Here is a 19,744-nt window from a genome sequence, read left to right on the forward strand (position 1 = left end):
GACGTCACATCTACACCCGGCGCAGGCGCATTGGGGATGGAGCAGCCGAGCGAGCGTCCTCCTCTCAGTGCGCCTGCGCCGACTGAAGACAGGTACAGCGCAGGCGCCATATTTTGAATGCAAACAGGGCCAGCAGAGAAAGATCCCGTCCGCTGGCCCTGTCAATCAACATGCGGAGGGGGCGTCTTTAGGATAGGAGGATGCGGCTGCTACCAGCAAATAGCCGACCTACTTGCTGGTAGACAGGTAATTTACATATTATAAAAGTACGTTTTTAGCAGAATCTACTGAACCAAAATGATTAATGATGGATAAATCGCAGTATAGGGATTATAAGTACACAAAAAAAAAAAAAAATGTTTAGTGGGGTGACAGAAGCCCTTTAATGAAGAACTCCCACAAAAATTTGTATTCTCTGGCCCCTTAGAAAGTTACCTTTGTTAATTATGGTGAAGGTAACCTTTTTACCGGTGACCCACGCTTTCCCCTCTCCCCATTCACTACATAGTCGTGCTTGGCTGAGCTGAGTACAAATATGTATGTATGTATGGGAGGATAGGGAAATGTAACTGTTGGACAAACGAGAATTCATCCAACAGTTATCTTATGTGTATGATCAATCTACACGGACTATGGACAATCTACATCATGGACCATTCCAAAGCATTATGGGAGTGATTCTTTATATGTCAAAATATACAAATGTGCAGTGTTTTACATTGCAGCTCAATGCAAGTGTCTGGAGGAATTACATTTGCAAACGTATAAATGTATCAAATTTTTAATTTAATGGTTATTTCCTCTTCACAACCATCACCAGATAAGTCTTATAGAATGTGTCTCTCATTGGGTGTATTAGGTTATGGGTTTTACTGAAATACTAGATTGATAACAAAGACTTCAGCCATGTTTGAGTGATTCCACTTAATTCACTTTGCCTGTGATTATCCGGGTCATGACATTTGTCTCCTCATACATCAAGTTAATGTGCAGAAATTCTGTACAGGCCATGTGTTTGACGGAAGATGGAGTCTTCTCTGAATCACATGGTGATGTTATATGGGGACTTACAGTACAATTTGTATGCATAATATGTGTATACAATACAAAATCTTAAAATTGAAGAATTACACTGAAATAAATATTCTAATTTCTATAATACTTTTGTACATTATTAAAATCAACGCAATATCCAAAAGTGTTATACAGAGTTATGCCGTATTCACACATGCCAGACGGAACCCATTGATATCAATGGACACGTTTTTAACCCTTTCACGCCCATTGATTTAACCCTTTCACGGGTGTTTAAAGATGGTGCCCACTCCTGCCCGCTGCGTGGGTGGCCGCCTGATTCTTTTAGCAGACACCTGCTCAACCAGCAGTAATGCCGATCGCGGGCATTTAATCCTAACCATGGCATCTGAACACGCTGAAACCGAAAATGCGCACTTTCAGTTGTGCTCCGGCTCCCCCGTGTGGCCATCAGAGGAGCCGGAGCGTGTATGCAGCAGCCCGTGTCTTTATGAATGACACAAGGCTGCTGAATAGTATTTCCTATGGAGCCCTTACCTGTAATAGGGCTCTATAGGAAAGTAGTGAAATCATCATAGACTTCAATGCAAGTGCATTGGAGTCTAAGATAATAGCAATCAGATGATTGCATGTTATAGTTCCCTATGGGAACTATAAAAAAGTGTAAAAGAAAAAAAAAGTTCAAAAAATAAATAAATATATAAAAACATAAAAATTCTAAACAACCCCCTTTTCCCAAAATAAAAATAAAAGAAATAAAAAAATAAAAAAATACACATCATAGGTGTCGCAATGTGCAAAAACACCCATAGTATAAAAATATAAACATTTATTCCCCATACGGCAAACAGCGAAACGGAAAAAAGCGTCCAAATGGCCGATTACCCGCTTTTGGTCATTTCATTTTCTACCAATTTTTTTATAAAAAGTCATACACACCCCAGATTGGTATCAATGAAAAGTTCAGATTGACCCGCAAAAAAAGAGCCCCCATACAGCTCTGTACACATGATTACAAAAAAGTTATAGGGGTCAAAATATGGCGACAAAAAAATAAAACAGATTTTTTTTCCCACTTTAAATTTTTGTTATCACTATCAAAACACAAGAAAAACTATACATATAAGGTATCGCTGGATTCATACTGACCTGTAGAATAAAGGTAACTGGTCAGTTTTATCGTACATCGAACGTCGTAATTAAATAACCCATAAAACTGTGGTGGAATCGCTTTTTTTTTTGCAATTCCACCTCATTTGCAATTTTTCTCCCGCTCCCCACTACATCATATGCAATATTAAATGGTGGAGTTGGAAAGTACAACTTGTCCCACAAAAAAGCTATAAGCTCCTTTTTCAGTGTTCTTTTATGCTAGAAAACTGCCGCAAAAGATGATAAATCTGCCTAAATCTGCCAAGATGTTTATTGCTAAAAAAATAAAATAGTAGTATAGTTCATACAGGTATAGCTGAGTGGTACTTGCTTGATATTAGATAGCAGTGACTGCATTATTTTATAATATGGTTTTTGTTTATACTGTGTAATCCATATTATTTTTATATGTCATTTATTATTATTATAACATTTGTAAATTTGTTATATTTCACAATAAACAAAATTCATATTAAAATTCATCATTGTGTAGGTGTCATGGATGGAGATCCCCCTGGTCCCTACTATTTTTTTGCATCAGGACCATGTTCACACACTGTAAGTAGGAAAATGAAGGGAGCCATTTGATTTGTTTAAATACAGAGTTAAATATTCCTGAATAAGAAGAAGTCGTCATTTGGTGCTTTGTCAAGCAGGAAACTTGTAGCCTTCAGCCCTGTCGCACTGGTGGGCGTTACAGGCTGTAAAACAGGAGGAGAATGCTCTACTAAGCACACAGATCAGCTCCTGGTGGCAGAGGAAGGATTATACTGCAATGACAACAGTGAGTACGTCTTCAGCGCTGAAGCCTACAAAGTCCACTAAGAGATATAAAAGTGTCAGAAGGAATACCAATATATACCAGGTCCCCCCTCAGAGGTAAGCTGATTTGCAGCACACCTGCTATCTATATAATGATATGGGAAATTAACTTTCATGTGTTTTTGATAACAGTATTATTTGATTTGTGATATACACCGAGGAAATAGGAAATAAATGTAGTGAACATATTTTGACTGCCAATCTCATTTCAACTCAATGGAATTTTCCTTTATTAGCTAATAATTATTAAATTGGTTGCAGTGCTATAGCCAGCACCGTGGAGAGCAGCTACAGGGCTCATCCAGTGGCTATTTTATTATTCTGTGATTGTCACTTAGACTTTATAGCAAATAGTAACCATTTGGTAATAGTTTTAATACAATGCAATACAATTATGTACAGATGCAGAAGAGCCAAATTTGCTATTTGGAAGTTTCTTTTGTCTACCATGATGGGATTTCTCAGCAGGCTTTCTGGTGATCCCATGGAAGACCACTAAGAGCTGAAGATGAAGCATGCCAAATAACAATGACTTAAACCCTTGGACTATGCACCATACATTTAAGGCTTTGGTACGATGTATGGCATGGTGATGGTGCGGACACGGGGGCTGTGCCCATGCCATCAGCAGCAGGTGTCAGCTGCATTCCCTGCTCTATAGCACATGTGATATCTAAATTGTTAGTGTTTATCCCTCTCTCAAAACTGTAACAAAAGTAAATCACTTCAACCAATGTACCCCAAAATGGTACCAAAGAAAACTACAACTTGCCCAGCGAAAAATAAGACAGCGGAAAGCTGTGTTTATGGTAAAATTAATATGCTATGGCTCTCCGGATGCGATGACACAAAAACAAATGATTTTAAGAAAAAGTGTTTTTACTGTGCAAAAATGCTAAAACTAAATGATATACATTTAGTATTGATATAACTGTAACGACCCAAAGAATAACGTTTCACTACAGGGTGAACACCATAAAAACTCAACCCAAAAAACAATGGCAACATTGCTACTCTGTTCTCACACCCCCTCCAACAAGGAAAAATAAATAAATACAAGTTATTATGTGCACCCATTAAAATACTGCTCAACATGTCAGTGTACAAATTAAAAAGTTATGACTCCTGGAACAAAGTAATAAAAAAATAAAAACTGCAAAACAATTCTGTATCCTTAAAGCAAACCTGCCACTATGTAAATTCTGTGCAATCTTCGGCATGTTACACAGAAAGAGGAGCTGAAGAAAACTGATGTGTAGATTGAGTAAAGGTATTATTTCATTCATTAAATCTCTGCTCACTCTGGCTTAGGAGTCCAGTGGGAGGTCCTAATCACTGATTGACATATAGCCCTGTGTGGCTTTGCATACACAGAGCACTGTTAATCACTGAGTAAGACCACCCACTGGACTCCTAACTAGAGATGTCGCGAACATAAAATTTTCCGTTCGCGAATGGCAAACGCGAATTCCGCAAATGTTCGCGAACGGGCAAACCGGGCGAACCGCCATAGACTTCAATAGACAGGCGAATTTTAAAACCCACAGGGACTCTTTCTGGCCACAATAGCGATGGAAAAGTTGTTTCAAGGGGACTAACACCTGGACTGTGGCATGCCGGAGGGGATCCATGGCAAAACTCCCATGGAAAATTACGTAGTTGACGCAGAGTGTGGTAAGTTGAATTCGCAATGCGATTAATATAACCTGCATTAATAGCATTGCAAATTCAACTTAGAGCTAATGGTTGTATTGCTAGAATTGACGAATATAACGAATATAGCACTATATTCTCAATCTTCGTTATATTCTAGCAATACAACAATTAGGAACCCAGCTCTAAGTTGAATTCGCAATGCGATTAATATAACCTGTATTAGGCTGAGTTCACACGAGCGTGTCTGGATAAGGTCCGGATGCGTTGCGGCAAACCCGCGCGAGTAGGTACCCAATTGCAGTCAGTTTTGACTGCGATTGCGTTCCGTTGTTCAGTTTTTATAGTCCGGGTGCAATGCATTTTGCACGCACGTGATAAAAAACTGACTGTGGTACCCAGACCCGAACTTCTTCACAGAAGTTCAGGTTTGGGTTCGGTGTTGTGTATATGTTATTATTTTCCCTTATAACATGGTTATAAGGGAAAATAATAGCATTCTTTAATACAGAATGCTTAGTAGGTGGTCAATTGAGGGTTAAAAAAAAAAAAAAAAAATTAACTCACCTTCTCCTCTTGATCGCGTAGCTGCCGGTCTCTTCTTACTTCTTTAATCATGAGCTGCCGGCTAAAGGACCTGTGGTGACGTCAGATCACATGGTCCAATCACATGGTCCATCACCACGGTGAAAATCACCGCTCGTGTGCACAGCTCCATAGAAGTGAATGGGTCCAGATTCAGTGCGGGTGCAATGCGTTCACCTCACGTATTGCACCCGCGCGGAAATCTCGCCCGTGTGAACTCAGCCTTAATCGCATTGCGATTACAACTTAGATCTGAGTTCCTCATGGTTGTATTGCTAGAATTGACGAATATAACGAATATAGCACTATATTCTCAATCTTCGTTATATTCTAACAATACAACCATTAGGAACCCAGCTCTAAGTGGAATTCGCAATGCGATTAATATAACCTGTATTAATCGCATTGCGATTACAACTTAGTCAAATTTGTGACACTGTAGTTTCAGAATGAATCTAAGATGGATGCTGTCCTTGCTTTTTGATAGGAGGTGGGAGGGTCTGGGAGGGAGGGTATGCTGATTGGCTGGAATGTGTCTGCTGACTATGAGGTACAGGGTCAAAGTTTGCTCAATGATGATGTATAGGGGGCGGACCGAACATCGCATATACGTTCGCCCGCCGCGGCGAACAAGCTATGTTCGCCGGGAACTGTTCGCCGGCGAATAGTTTGGGACATCACTACTCCTAAGTAGTGATGGACGAACATCGACCAGGACGGTTTGCGAACAGCAAGTTTGCGGCGGGCCCCATTCACTTTAATGGCAGGCGAACCTGGAAAACCTTCATCTCATATTTGCAGCCAGCGAATACTTAGTAGAAGTACACAAATAGTCCCACAACATGGACAGTGACATACTAGAGGCGGATCAATGAGAAAAATTCCAACAGCAAATATGTATCTTAATCAGGGGACATTTTTATGCGTCTTAAAGGGAAAATCTCAAAAATGTGCCCTGCTGGTGCTGGAGCCTATAAAAATTTAATTTTAGGCCACGGAAGTACAGGCCACAAAAAGTAGGCAAACAAATGCTGCACTACCCAACTGCACTATATAGAAAGTATATTATTGGTATATAGAACCCCTGCTTCAATCTGTTTTTTTGGGGGGCAACTGGTATATTTCACACAGTCTCCCCCTGAAGAAGCTTACGCGAAACGTGCGTTGGGGCTCTGTTTGTTCACCACTCAGGTATTTACTTTATGGCTCTCTTTATGGCTGATCCAATGTAATATACTTATGCACCTGGTCATATTTGCACTATGCACTTTATATCTTGGTATGTACTGTATTTTATTCTGATTTAGTCTTGATAGCTTTGGCTAGTCCTCTATATACAGTATTTGATATCTGGCTTGGGCCATATATATATTTTAGGATATTTATATTATCTTTCTAGCCTTGATACGTTTTGTTATTCTGTGGTGTACCACTATTCTGAGTGCTCTCCATTCACCATTGTATTGTTATTTTTTATGTGTATTTTAAAACATTTTGTCTCTTGTTGAGACTATAATAAAGTTTACATTCATCATTATTTGTGCTAGCCTTGTTTTCTCTTTTGGTGTTCTACTCTGGTATATTACACCAGTAGAAATTATTTGTTCCAATAACGCTTGTCCCTCTATATACCTGCAGTATCGCAGCAGAACCGCGCACAACTGCTGCACAATACAAATGCACTATAATATACTTTCTATGTTAGAAAGTATAAGTATATTACATCCCTCAGTAAGTCACACCTATCGATAGCACATCTATACCAGTCCTTAAATGGACTTTTGTGGCCCTATTAGCTAGCGTTTGGTGTCCCTAACAGCCTGTCCCTGCTCCACACAGCAACCTCTCCCTACACTGGCAAAAGACTGAATGTAAAATGGCGGCCAGATCAGGTTTATTTATAAGGTAGGGGGTACGTCCATGTGCTGAAATGTCTCAATTGGCTGTCCTGTACCACCTGAGTCAAAGTTCTTCACAATGTAAAAGAATATGGCGTCGGCAGACATCGCCATATGTTCGCCCGCTCGGCGAACCGCAAACGAGCAAAGTTTGCCTCGAAACGACCACTGGGCGAACCTCAAGGCCATCTCTACTCCTAAGCATAGAATGAGCAACGGTTTAAATGAAGAAATGACAACTTTTACTAAATAGTTTACATCAATCTCAGCTCCTCCTGCTCTAGAACATGATATCTGCAGACAAGTCTGTATTTTCATGATGATAGATTTGCTTTAAGGCCCAAAATATTTGCATCCAGAAGGGTTAAACTTTTCTGGTATATTTTAAGCTTTACTTGTTTTGGCAGTAATTCAGATGAAGATGAAAATGCTGAAGGAAAAGAAGAAAATAATGATCCAGAAACTATCTTCCAGAATATACAAATCCAGAAGGAAATTGTTGCAAATATTCGATGCAGACCTTGGCCAATGAGACAGAAGCTGCGGTCACTTAAGTATGTTTATATGTGGTAACCTGACAATAGCTCAGTTTTAGTTTTAATTACTAATTCTAGTTCTAGTTACAATAACTGCCTCTATTCCTGGGTATGTAATCCCTTTAGTTCTAGCAACTGAATAAAGTAATAGCTTCTAATCATTTAGTTTTATGTCTATCAATTGACTCTAGTTACACAGGTCCATTTCTAGTTGACACTATTACTAGGTATTTAGTTCTAGGTTCTAGATTTAGTAGTTAACTAGTTCTAGTCATTTGGTTCTAGTTCTAGTAACTGACTCTTGTTCTAGTTATTGGCTTTCGTCATACTGTCCTAGTTGTAGTAGGTAACTATAGCACTAGTCAATAACCTCTAGATCTTGCAATGGATCCTAATTCTAGTCACCGTTTCTGCACTAGTAATTGACTCTAGATTTAGGCTACTTTCACACTAGCGTTTTTGCTGGATCCGGCAGAGTTAAGCAAAAATGCTTCCGTTACTGATAATACAACCATCTGCATCCGATATGAACGGATCCGGTTGTATTATCTGTAACATTGCCAAGACGGAGACATTATGAACTCTATTGAAAGTCAATAGGGGACGGATCCGTTTTCTATTGTGTCAGTCTTGCTCCGCATTCCAGGACGGAAAGCAAACCGCAGCATGCTGCGGTTTTCTCTTCGGTATGAGAACGGAACGTAATGCATTTTGGAGCATTCCATTCTGTTCAGTGATGTTTTGTACCCATTGACAATGAATGGGGACAAAACGGAAGCATTTCTTTTTTCCGGTATTGAGACCCAATGACGGATATCAATACCGGAAATTAGAAACACTGGTGTGAAAGTAGCCTTAGTCATTAAAAGAGTTTTTCTAGATATTTTTACTGATGACCTATCCTTCAGATAGGTCATTAGTATCTGAACAGCGGGGACCCGACACCCATGCCCCATCCCCCTCCCCCGGCGCTGATCAGCCATTGGCGCTCACAGTAGTGCCACAGCCTTCTCACAGCTTTCTCTAACCTATGTAACATCACGTTCATCGGTCGCATGGCCTAGACGCAGCTCAGCCCCATTGAAGTGAATGGGGCTGAGCTGCGATACCAAGCATAGCCGCTATATAATGGATGATGCTGTGCTTGGTGAGCTGAGAGAAGGCCATGGCACTACTGCAAGAGCCGGAGCCTTTTCAAACAGCTGGCCGCGGGGGTCCTGGATGTTGGACCCCCACGATCAGATAATGATGACCTATCCAGAGAGTAAGTCTTCAGTGAAAATATCTTAGAAAACCCTTTTAAGTTCTAGTTGCACTTATTGATCCTAGTTTTAGTCATTCAATGCAATTTCTAAAATGGTCTTTAGTTCTCGTTATTCAGTTCTAGTTCTAATCATTGATTCTAGCTGTAGTTAAGTAATTAAGTCTTCAGTCATTGAACAATCTAACAAACAGTCATGCTGATACCACCTACCTCCGACCAGGAGCTTCCATACTATGACCAGTAGTTCCGTGACTTGCATCAGCGGTGCTCAGTGCTTAAGAGTAGAGGCTTTCACATAGTCCAAAGGTACAGAGGATCACAGCACTCAAAGAAACTTCAACTTGAGGCCTTTATTAGCTTCACAGCAGGTTAAAATAAGCTCCGGCAATGACAAACATCAATCAACCTACAGCCATTTCATGTACAAGACACTTTCTCAAGTTTTAGCCAGTAAAGACCACAGCTTGAAGTATTGGTGAGTGCTGTGATCCTTTCTACCTTTGGACTATGTAAATCTAGTCATTACCGTTAGTTCTAGCTATTTGGCTAAGTTCTAGGCTTTGACTCTAGTTCTTATATATAGCATGGGTAACAGACTTGTTTCCAATCTGAACAGCAGACCCGTTACTTTCTTTAGTTTAAGAAGCTTTTTAAAATTAAGTAAAGATGACATACTTAGAGCAAACTCTTAGGTCACAAATAATATGTCTGACATTTTGCATTGTTGCCTAATGAGAACTACTGCAGTAATACATTGTGATTGTCCAATAGACAAGCTAAAGAAATTGTGTTGAAGTATGAAGGACGTCTCACCAGAACACGAGGTTATCAAGCAGCTGGAGCAGAGGTGAGGTGATTCTTCTGTATTTAAAGTCAGAGACTCTCTTCTGACCTTCAGGTAGATTGTAAGAGATGCTTCCTACATCTGTGCTACTAGCCTGAGGTTTCATTCTTGGTGCCTGACAATTAACCATCATCGGCTACAGGGGTATTTATAAGTATTGCATGATTAATGCTCCAAGAGTAACCTGTCTACACATGGATGATAGATCTGTAGAAGAGGAAACCCTTTAGGACAGACGCAGTATTGACTTATCAGCAGACATCAGGTTATGTTCACTGTACCTGATTTATCAACTAAATAGTGGCCTATACTCAAGTGAACTGCTAGTAGGGGCAGCCATGTTTATCTATCATTTAATTAAGTGATTTATTTGATAATTGCTGACTACCATTGCAGATGGCACAGCTCTTAATTATAGGCACACGTGTCTGTTTCCCTACCATGTGCTAATTTTTGTTAATGGAAAGTGTCGTGTGGATGTTCAGTTTCCTGGTGGATCTGTGTCGAGTCCTGGAATTAGAACAGAACATTAGTATACATATAATATGTTCAGCTTAGATTAGTTTGCAGTTTTACACAGTATTTGAATTGTCAGAACACATCGAGAATTCATCCTTTTCAACAGCTGATGTTGCTACTTTTGTATATCAGAGGCGAAAACATTTTAACGCTGCATTAAATGGAGAATGGAGAAAAATAAATCTTCACCATCTAATAAAAAGATGGCATGTAAAGAACTTTATAGTTCAAACAATTATACACAAAAGTCAATGCCCCCAATTATATTATTTTGGATTAAATGGGGGGGAGGGGGAAAGGGGATAAACTGAGTATCTCTATTGGCAATTATGCTACCTGCCTAGACACAATCAGACCTTTACCTTGACATGCGTTTACTGAGCTGTGCTTATGTATTCTAGAGGAGGGACATGGAGAATTCCCCATCTTGATTGATTTATATTTTTTTGCCTATATGCAGACTATTAGAAGAACTTTAGGAAACACAGAACACTGGTTATTTTCCACGGATGACGTGTGGTGGCACTGGTGTATAATTTCATAATGGATCATATTTATTTCACTTTTATAGATATTTTATTGACAGACATTATCCATTCCTCAGTTTTACAAGACAATATAATGATAACATGGTGATTATTTATATTTCCACATGGCTTTAATATACTGTCTTCCCCCAGATATCTCGTACTTTGACTAGTGATCCATGCTCATCCTGTGAGAATTCAATTAATTACATCTTCAGTTTCATAAAGCAATGCATTGCCTAAATTTTACCATAGACAGACACGTTCAGAGTATTGGCTTTATGGAATGCTATTTTACAATTGGAATACACTTTTATACCTTTCTCTAAGTTTAGCTTTTTCTTATTCTGATCTATATGGAACTTATGTAAATGTAATAGCAGCGGTCTCCTCCGCTAGCAAGCAGGCAATAGCCGGAAGGGAACGCTTCCCTCCCAACAATCATCTGCCACATCGGGCTTTGTAATACAGCCTTAAAGGGAACCTGTCACCTCTACTATGCTACCCTCACTGAGCATTTCTAAATGTTCATTGTGTTACCCTAAACATTTAAATTACACTTTTAATTTCATTTGCAGACGAATTCAATAAGTATTATGCATTTTTGTACTTCCCGCCTTTTATGAAAATTAACATAAAAGAGTCATATCTTACTTGTGTGACCAGAGAAGAGTCATATTTTCAAGCTCTGACTGATCTCAGGTTAATTTTCATATGTATCAAATCGGTTTTTATACACAATAAAAGCACACAGAGCTATGGGGACTGGGTATTGCGGATGTGCTAGCGGCCATCTAGCAACCCATGTCCTTAGCTCTATACCCAAAATCCAGGTGACAGGTTCCCTTTAAGTTCTTCCTCCAGATATCCCCTCTGTAAAAAGCTCTCCTTCAAGTAGATAGACTGGAATACTGCACCTGACAGGAAGTGGGGAGGGAGCGGGGCGCGCAGAAGAGAATAGCGACATGCGTCTTAAGCTGGAGCGCACTGCCCACCGCACCTATTTACCAACATCCACCGGCTATCAAACTCATCTACTTACTTTTGATTCCTTGACGAACCAGAATATCCATAACTGGGGAAACGCATCGGAACATCAAAAGTTTAGTGCTTTATGCAGGGTTATATAAGAGATGTGCAGGGCTTAGCAACCAAGAAGTGGGGTCACCCCTCTTGGGTCGGGTGCAGGCATAGCCCAAGGACACAAAAGGGACAGAAGGAGCTAGATTCAACTGGATGCTAGGACCCCTCTCCTCAAGTTAAACCAAGAGGTGTCAACTACTTATACAGCTGAACCAAGAGTAATGACGGGCTGGATGCTGTGTAGGAACCTGGGTCCCTTCAAATGAATCCTTTGCACTTTGTTCCATAACTTAATAACTACTGCAAATACACTGGATCAAACCTTTGTTTACTTAGAACTATTTGTTCTATTTTTTCTATTGTTTTGTGTGGGTATTATATTTTAAAGAACCGATTTAAGGTTCTATTTTAATAGGGTTGAATTCATTAATCTCAGTGATAGATGAATACTTGCTCTCAATATTCGACAAATTCCATAGCTTTGTAACGTTAAAAAACGCTGATCAAACCCTAGTAAGAGAATGCAAATATCACTTGTGTGCCTCTCCTCAATGGGTTTACCACAGTGACTGTATTATCTCTGAGCAGCATAGATCTCAGAATTATAGTGTAGCAGTGGCCATTTTACATTAGGATTATTTAGGATGCCTAACACTTGATGTTATAAAGCTTGCACCTTACATTAAACACATGATACGAGTCTACAACCTGTGTACACACCATGGCTCTCCACCATCGGTGATAGTAGGATATATAGGCAGCTCGGCTTTATCAGTGCTGGTCCAGGCTCTTAACAGTGACATCAACATGTAATTTATATGTCATCAATTTAACCAGCTGACTGCTCCTTAGTGCAAATAAACAATGGCTCTCAAATGAAAGAACCCCATACTGCAGACTCTAAATCCGTTAGTGGCCCCAGATCATTCTTTGTTTAATTAAAATTCTTCTGTCACGCAATAAAATGGGAAAATGTGCTCTGTAAAAATTAATTAACTTTCCCATGTTGATTTGTGGAGCAGTTATTCTTTGAAATCCCTGGTCTGCATTATGAAGCAGGGCTCTGTAATTTGTGTGTTTGCTAAATGCTTCTGGAAAATGCATTTTGTGCAGATAATATTCATATGACCAAGCCCAAGGCTTAATGACGCATAGATAAATAACCTATTGCAATCCAATGTACACAGTGTAAACCTATAATTCTACATTGTGTAATAGTATAATTAATAATCATATAAATATGACTCGGGAAAATATACCTTTCCAGCTGAATCAGGTAATTTTCATACAGCGTTACAACTATGTTTAATCACTTCATCATCAGCAGAAATGAACAGAACTAAACACCAAGTCATTGTAAAAAGTCATTTACTGCTTATAGATTACCCTGATATTTCTACAGGGTCCAAGGCTTCACATATGTAATAGAGAAATTGGTAAATGTTAAATAGAGATGAGCGAATCGAATCCCACGAAGTGGAATTCGATCCGAATTTCAGGATAAATTCGATTCGCCTCGAAGCCCAATTTCCTCAGGCTTCGTGTCAGCGAATCGATTTAACCTGAAATAGTGTAAAAAACAAAAAAATTCAAACTTACCGCCTCCATTTGCTCATGACGGGACGCCAGCCTCCATCTTGCTTGAAGATCTCAGACGAAATCCAGTGCGTGGTGAGGTATGACGTCACCACGCCGGCCGGCGTGATGACATAATCTCTCGCCGTGCGATATTTCGCTCCAGATCTTCAAGCAAGATGGTGGCGGCCGGCCCGTCGCAAGCAAATGGAGGCGGTAAGTTTTGTTTATTTTTTTTATTGTTAATTTTACACTGTTTTTACACACGTCTTTACGATCATGCATGAACACGGCATCTGAAGGGTAGAATGATGGGGACGGCGCTATAGCAGATCCCTGGCATTGCACCCTCTACAAGAAAATGCGCTTCGTTGCAAAGTAATTTTTCAATAGTTTTTGTAAAATTCAGCAAATCGCTCATCTCTAATGTAAAATTTAAAGGGGTTGTCCGGGAAAAAAAAGTCATTTTTAGAAACATTAAAAATCACGATGACATGCCGTTGTAAGGTCCCTCTGTTGGTTTTCTGCATTTTTTCTCTTCTCCAGTGCTCCTACGGTCCCCCACGCTGATATCAGTAATGTTCACATAGCAGCTCTTGTGCTATATCATTTCTGGAAGCACTGCCTTGTGGGTCCCACAAGGCAGCACAGCTGTGAAGCTGTATGTCACGGCTGCGACCACTCCTCCTGCCATTCCTCCCCCTCATTATTATTCCACCTCCTGCCACTCATACCCTCAACTTTATTCCTCCCCTAATTAGTGAAGCCGCTTAAACCACCCTATTATCCCCATTCACTGTAAATGTCCATGAAAAACACCTAGTGCCCAGTTAAATCACTGGCCTAGAGGGGCGTTCTCTAGCGCTACAAGTTAACGCCTACTAAGCAGCCTCCTTGAGCTCAGCAGAACGTCCCTGTGTGCCGGTGATGTCACCGGGCTCCTTGCAAAGTGGAAGAAGAGGCTTAGCACTCCATAAAGGAGCCTGGGGCATCACTGGATCTAAGAAAAGGCTCACTTCTGGCGCGTAATTTATTTCTGATGAATGGGGGCATCAAAATCTACCAACGAAGGTAAACCCATATGTATGTAGGCTCTAGGTGAATATCATGCTATTGACAAAAAGTCACCAAACCCGGACTACCCCTTTAAAGTTGTTTTCTGGAAGAAGAATGTTCACGGCTTATCCTTAGTACAGACAAAACACATTCTCAGATTGTTGGATGTTCAACGCCTGGCACCCTTACCAATCAAAACACATCTTCTCCAGCACTCCAGATGAAGTCCAACATTTCTTTATTTTAAAATATGATGATCATCAGGAAGTCAAAGATTTTGGATGAAGCAACCCATCCTTAGTCATATCCACAAAGTCTGAACACAAGCACAACTTAAAACACTAGTCCTTCCTAAAGCACAGGCTTGCTTAACAGATTACAAACAAACAGAGCAGCACGCATGGGAAAGAAAAAAGTTAATCACATGGTGAATCAAAAGTAAATGCAAATGAGCTTAATAAAAATACATGGAATCTGAACAAAGGTTCCCTGCTTTTTCATTCCAAGCCTCTCTATTGCATGCCCAACATTCCCAAACGCCTCCCCCTAAAGGTCTATGTATCTGTATGGTCTAGTGGCGATACTGCACAGCTTCAGGTTTATGGGTGTGAACAGATACATAGACCTTTGAGGGGTGGCAACTAGGAATATAGGGTACGCATCCGGCAGTGCGTCTGGTTATCATAGCCTGGCGAAAACCACTGGGCTATGATTAATCTGCCCCAATGTCCACATTTTTACCGTATGCTTCTTCATGGAATAGCGCAGTTCGCTTCCCAATTTCATGCACCAAAAAAACTGAAACTCTTCTGTATGTCAGCAAACGAAGGATAAACGTACACTCGTTGGCATCTGTCAGTGTAATTGGGGCCTATGGGTCGGTTTAACAGATGTGCAGGTTGCTTTCGTGGTGTATTCAGTAAACGGACACAAGACGCAATGTGAAAAGAGCTTTACTCGATAATTGTACATTTTCTAAGGCAAGCGAGTTTGATTATATTTTAAAATACATTATAATTATAGATACTTTGTGGTAGGTTTACATAAATTATAGTATTATATAGTTATAGTTTTTTTTTTTTACACAGCTTACAGTTATTTCCAGAGCTAGGTATACTGGTTTACTTATAAATGTTGCATGACAATACCAGTAAGGTCTTGGTATTACAATAAGAGGTTAATTACAACAACTACGGCTAATTAAGAATTGATTAGCTGAAGTTATGCCTTTTGGCCACAATGCACACAATTCATCAAGCTACTTAACAGAACAAGGAAACCATTTTTCTTATCGTGTACTTATATTAAAAAGGCAGGTATACATCTGGCTGTAGGCAAGGAGGTTAATTTGTTAAAAAGCTCAAGGTCTACGATCTGTAACTCAAATGAGTGTCTCTTGCAATATTAATGACTAGGACAGGTAATTGTCCAGTATGCTGACAGTGCTATAAGATTATTCCATATAAAATCACCCAAGCAACTACCAAACCTGTAAAAGCACTCAAGCAACAAGCAAAAGCATCCCAAAAAGTGAACCTTAAGTTCACAGTCTTTTTACTTATTTTTTATTAACTTTTTTTTTTTTGGGGGGGGGGGGGGGGTTTACAACCTTCATGGAATTTTTGTAACAATATATATAGCCATTCTATAAAACTTATTTTCTACCATTTTTATGTCAGCCAGTTTAAGATTTGGTGCTCTTCGTAGATCAGTTGTTCAGTCTGTTGAAATCACCTTTTCTGTTAATAACTCCCATAGAAATGCCTAAGGAAAAAATGCCTGAAAAAAGATGTCATACTCAGAGTATGCTGCATTTTAACATCAAATGCTAAAAATACACAAACGCACTGAAAATAAACTGTACAAAAAAAAACACTTTAAAAATGCAGCAAAAAACACAAATATTCTGGCAAAAACAGCAAAAAAAGGCAATTAAAGGGGTTCTGCACTTTCATTTAACTGATGATCTATCCTCTGGATAGATCATCAGCTTCTGATCGGCAGGGGCCCGACACCTGGGACCCCCGCCGATCAGCTGTTTGAGAAGGCAGCGGCGTTCCAGCAGCGCCGTGGCCTTCTCACTGTTTACCGCCGGCCCACTGACGTCACAACTAGTATCAACTAGCGTGGGTGGGGCTATGTTCCATTCAAGTGAACACAGCTTAGCCCCGCCCACACTAGTTGATACTAGTCGTGACGTCAGTGGGACGGCGGTAAACAGTGAGAAGGCCACGGCGCTGCTGGAGCGCCGCTGCCTTCTCAAAACAGCTGATCGGCGGGGGTCCCGGGTGTCGGACCCCTGCCGATCAGAAGCTGATGATCTATCCAGAGGATAGATCATCAGTTAAATGAAAGTGCAGAACCCCTTTAAGGTCATTCATTGTTTGTACACCAGTCTTGATAGCCCCCTGTGCTGCTGGAGGATGTGCTTAATGTATGATGAGGCGCACACCTCGTCATAAATTAAGCGCATCCTCCAAGAGTCCATACAAACAGATTGATATCTATGCCAGCGCGTAGCTGGCATAGATTTCAGTCATCATTAAGTCCAGAAAACTGGTGTAAATATTGATAAATATTGGCGAAGGCCCCATCATGTCCCCTTTTAGAAAAGGGCCGTGTAGATATGTCACTTGTGCCAAGATTTAGGAGCAATAATGTTTAAATGTTGCAAATCCAGAGTTTGCAACTTTTTTTACACTGGGAAAGTGCCATAGAAATATGATAAATCTCCCCCATGTGCCTCAGGCCTTTAATCTGTAAAATTATGTTGTTTAACAGATAATCCATTCATACAATGTATTCATTTTAATGACAGTATTTCAGGTGACTGAATATACATTATTTTTTGCTGCAGCTTTGGAGAAAATTTAGTCGCCTGTCCTACAATTTTGTTGTGCTCTTTATTCCATGGGAAATGAGAATAAAGAAGATTGAGAGTAAGTATATTTAACTGTGACTTACATTTTTGTTTCATTGACTTATATGACTCACAGATGCCCTAATAAAAATAGAGAACTTGCCGTAATTCCACAATAATCCACAAGAGAGGACTATTTGCCGCCCTCAGAATGGTCATCACAGCACTACACCATGCAGTTAACTATAGTAGCAGATAAGGCATACAAGTATGTTAAGCTCGATGACATTATACTGGCAGGGTCTTGCATTCCTTATTAAGATTCTAGCTAAGGCTACTTTCACACCTGCGTTAGGTGCGGATCTGTCTGGTATCTGCACAGACAGATCCGCACCTATAATGCAAACGCTTGTATCCGTTCAGAATGGATCCGTTTGCATTATTCTTTTAAAAAAAAAGTCTAAGTCAAAACGGATCCGTTTTCAACTGCACCATATTGTGTCAATGAAAACAGATCCGTCCCTATTGACTTACATTGTAAGTCAGGACGGATCCGTTTGGCTCCGCATCCAGAGCGGAATGGAGGCGCAACGGAGCCAAACTGATACATTCTGTACGGATCCTTATCCTATCAGAATGCATTGGGGCTGAACTAATCCGTTTTGAACCATTTGTGAGAGCCCTGAAACGGATCTCACAAACGGAATTCAAAACGCCAGTGTGAAAGTAGCCTTAGTGATATGTTAATCCTCTATAACATTTTATTTTGTTATTTCAGGTCACTTTGGCTCAGGTGTTGCCTCATATTTTATCTTTTTACGATGGTTATTTGGAATCAATATTGTCCTTACAATTATGACAGGAGCCTTTGTGGTGTTACCAGAGGTATGGCTCATATGGATATAAAGTTGTGTTGACAGACAATAATAGTAGTAAAGGGAGACATAACTCGTCAAAGTGACAGGTGGCCACTCCCCTTTTTCTCTCATGGCCACCTGTCACTTTTCCAGCCAGTCCGGACAAGCCCTAATATGGTATATATAGGCTACAACTCAATTAAGTTTTAAAAATAGCTTGACTTTCTGTAATTTCATTAAGTTTTAATATGTTTAAAATAAAATGATATTAAGCTTGTATTAAAGGGATTCTGTCATCAGATTTAACCCCTCTAACCTAAACATGTGCTCATGTCCAGACTAATAAGAAGAATCCTAAGCTGGCCTTATTAAACCTCACTGTGGCTCTATTTGCCCAAAAAACAGGTTTTTATAACCTGTCAATCACTTACTTAAGGTGCCCAAGGGGAGGTCCGTTAATATAGGGTGCCCGGCCGCACCCCTCGCCGTCCGGTGCCCAGCGCCGCCTTCCCTGTCTTCAGCGCCACCTTCCATGTCTTCAGTGCCGCCTTCCCTGTCTTCAGCGCCGCCTTGTACAGCTCAGTGCCGCCTCTGCAATCCTCCCAGTCCCTCTGCCAGATCCTGCGCACTAGGCTCAGCCAGATGCGCCCATGCTGACTCCTGGCAGCGGCTTCGTTGAGCGAAGTGCGCATCAGGCCGGCGCATGCGCACTTCGCTCAACGAAGCCGCTATATTAGATGTATAGAGCACTGTTCTTTACGTATACATTACAGGTACCGGACTAGGTTCCCATTTGATAATATGAGGTTAAACCACCCACCCAATCCCTTTGGTTTCAATGTTGGTAAATCCAATAAAGTTCACGTTGTTTAAGTAGAACAGTTCTATCACCACCACGTCTAGGCATGACCACCTGGTCAATAATCCTAAAATGTAAATCCTTCTCAGTATGTTTGGCTTCAGTGAAGTGTTTAGACACTGATAGATCCAGTTTATTTTCACGAATCGTGTACCTGTGTTGGTTGAGCCTTGTTTTGACGTCCCATGTTGTGGCAGGCGCAGCACTATGAAGTGCCTTTTGCGCTGTGGCATTAGAACAATTCTGATATCTCTGACTTTAGTCTAACCAGACTATCTATTACTCTGAAATTCCTCTAGCGCCGTTCTATGGAAACAGTAGGTTTAAAGAGCACGCCAAATGCTTGAAATAACTTCTTTATTAACTTCAACCTTTCTTCATATATAACACTGCCACCTCCGCAGCAGATAGTCCATGTACATAAAACGTGTTGAAAAGATATCACAAAATGGCGGTATGCATAAGATGGTGGTTCAACTGTTCAATCTTGTCATTCAACATAAAATGGTGGATATATTTCTCTCTTGAGTATCTGTACTCTCACTTTAAGTTATTTAAGCACTTTATGATCTCTCTGTTAAGTATATCTGAGGTCGAACTATTAGTTCACTTGCTGAAT

General features: G+C 40.3%; 1 protein-coding gene across 1 annotated transcript in view; it reads left to right on the forward strand.

The window, feature by feature from the left end:
- The first annotated feature begins 2,962 nt into the window (after positions 1–2,962).
- TMC3 (transmembrane channel like 3) overlaps positions 2,963–19,744 on the forward strand; it is a 106,331-nt gene continuing 89,549 nt past the window's right edge. Inside the window, exons 1-5 of the mRNA XM_040415252.1 lie at positions 2,963–3,066; positions 7,553–7,699; positions 9,717–9,792; positions 17,407–17,488; positions 18,188–18,294. Of these exons, the coding sequence (XP_040271186.1) occupies positions 2,963–3,066; positions 7,553–7,699; positions 9,717–9,792; positions 17,407–17,488; positions 18,188–18,294 (516 nt within the window). The remainder of the gene's footprint in view (positions 3,067–7,552; positions 7,700–9,716; positions 9,793–17,406; positions 17,489–18,187; positions 18,295–19,744) is intronic.

This window comes from Bufo bufo, chromosome 1 (assembly GCF_905171765.1).
Source record: "Bufo bufo chromosome 1, aBufBuf1.1, whole genome shotgun sequence".
Classification (NCBI taxonomy): domain Eukaryota; kingdom Metazoa; phylum Chordata; class Amphibia; order Anura; family Bufonidae; genus Bufo; species Bufo bufo.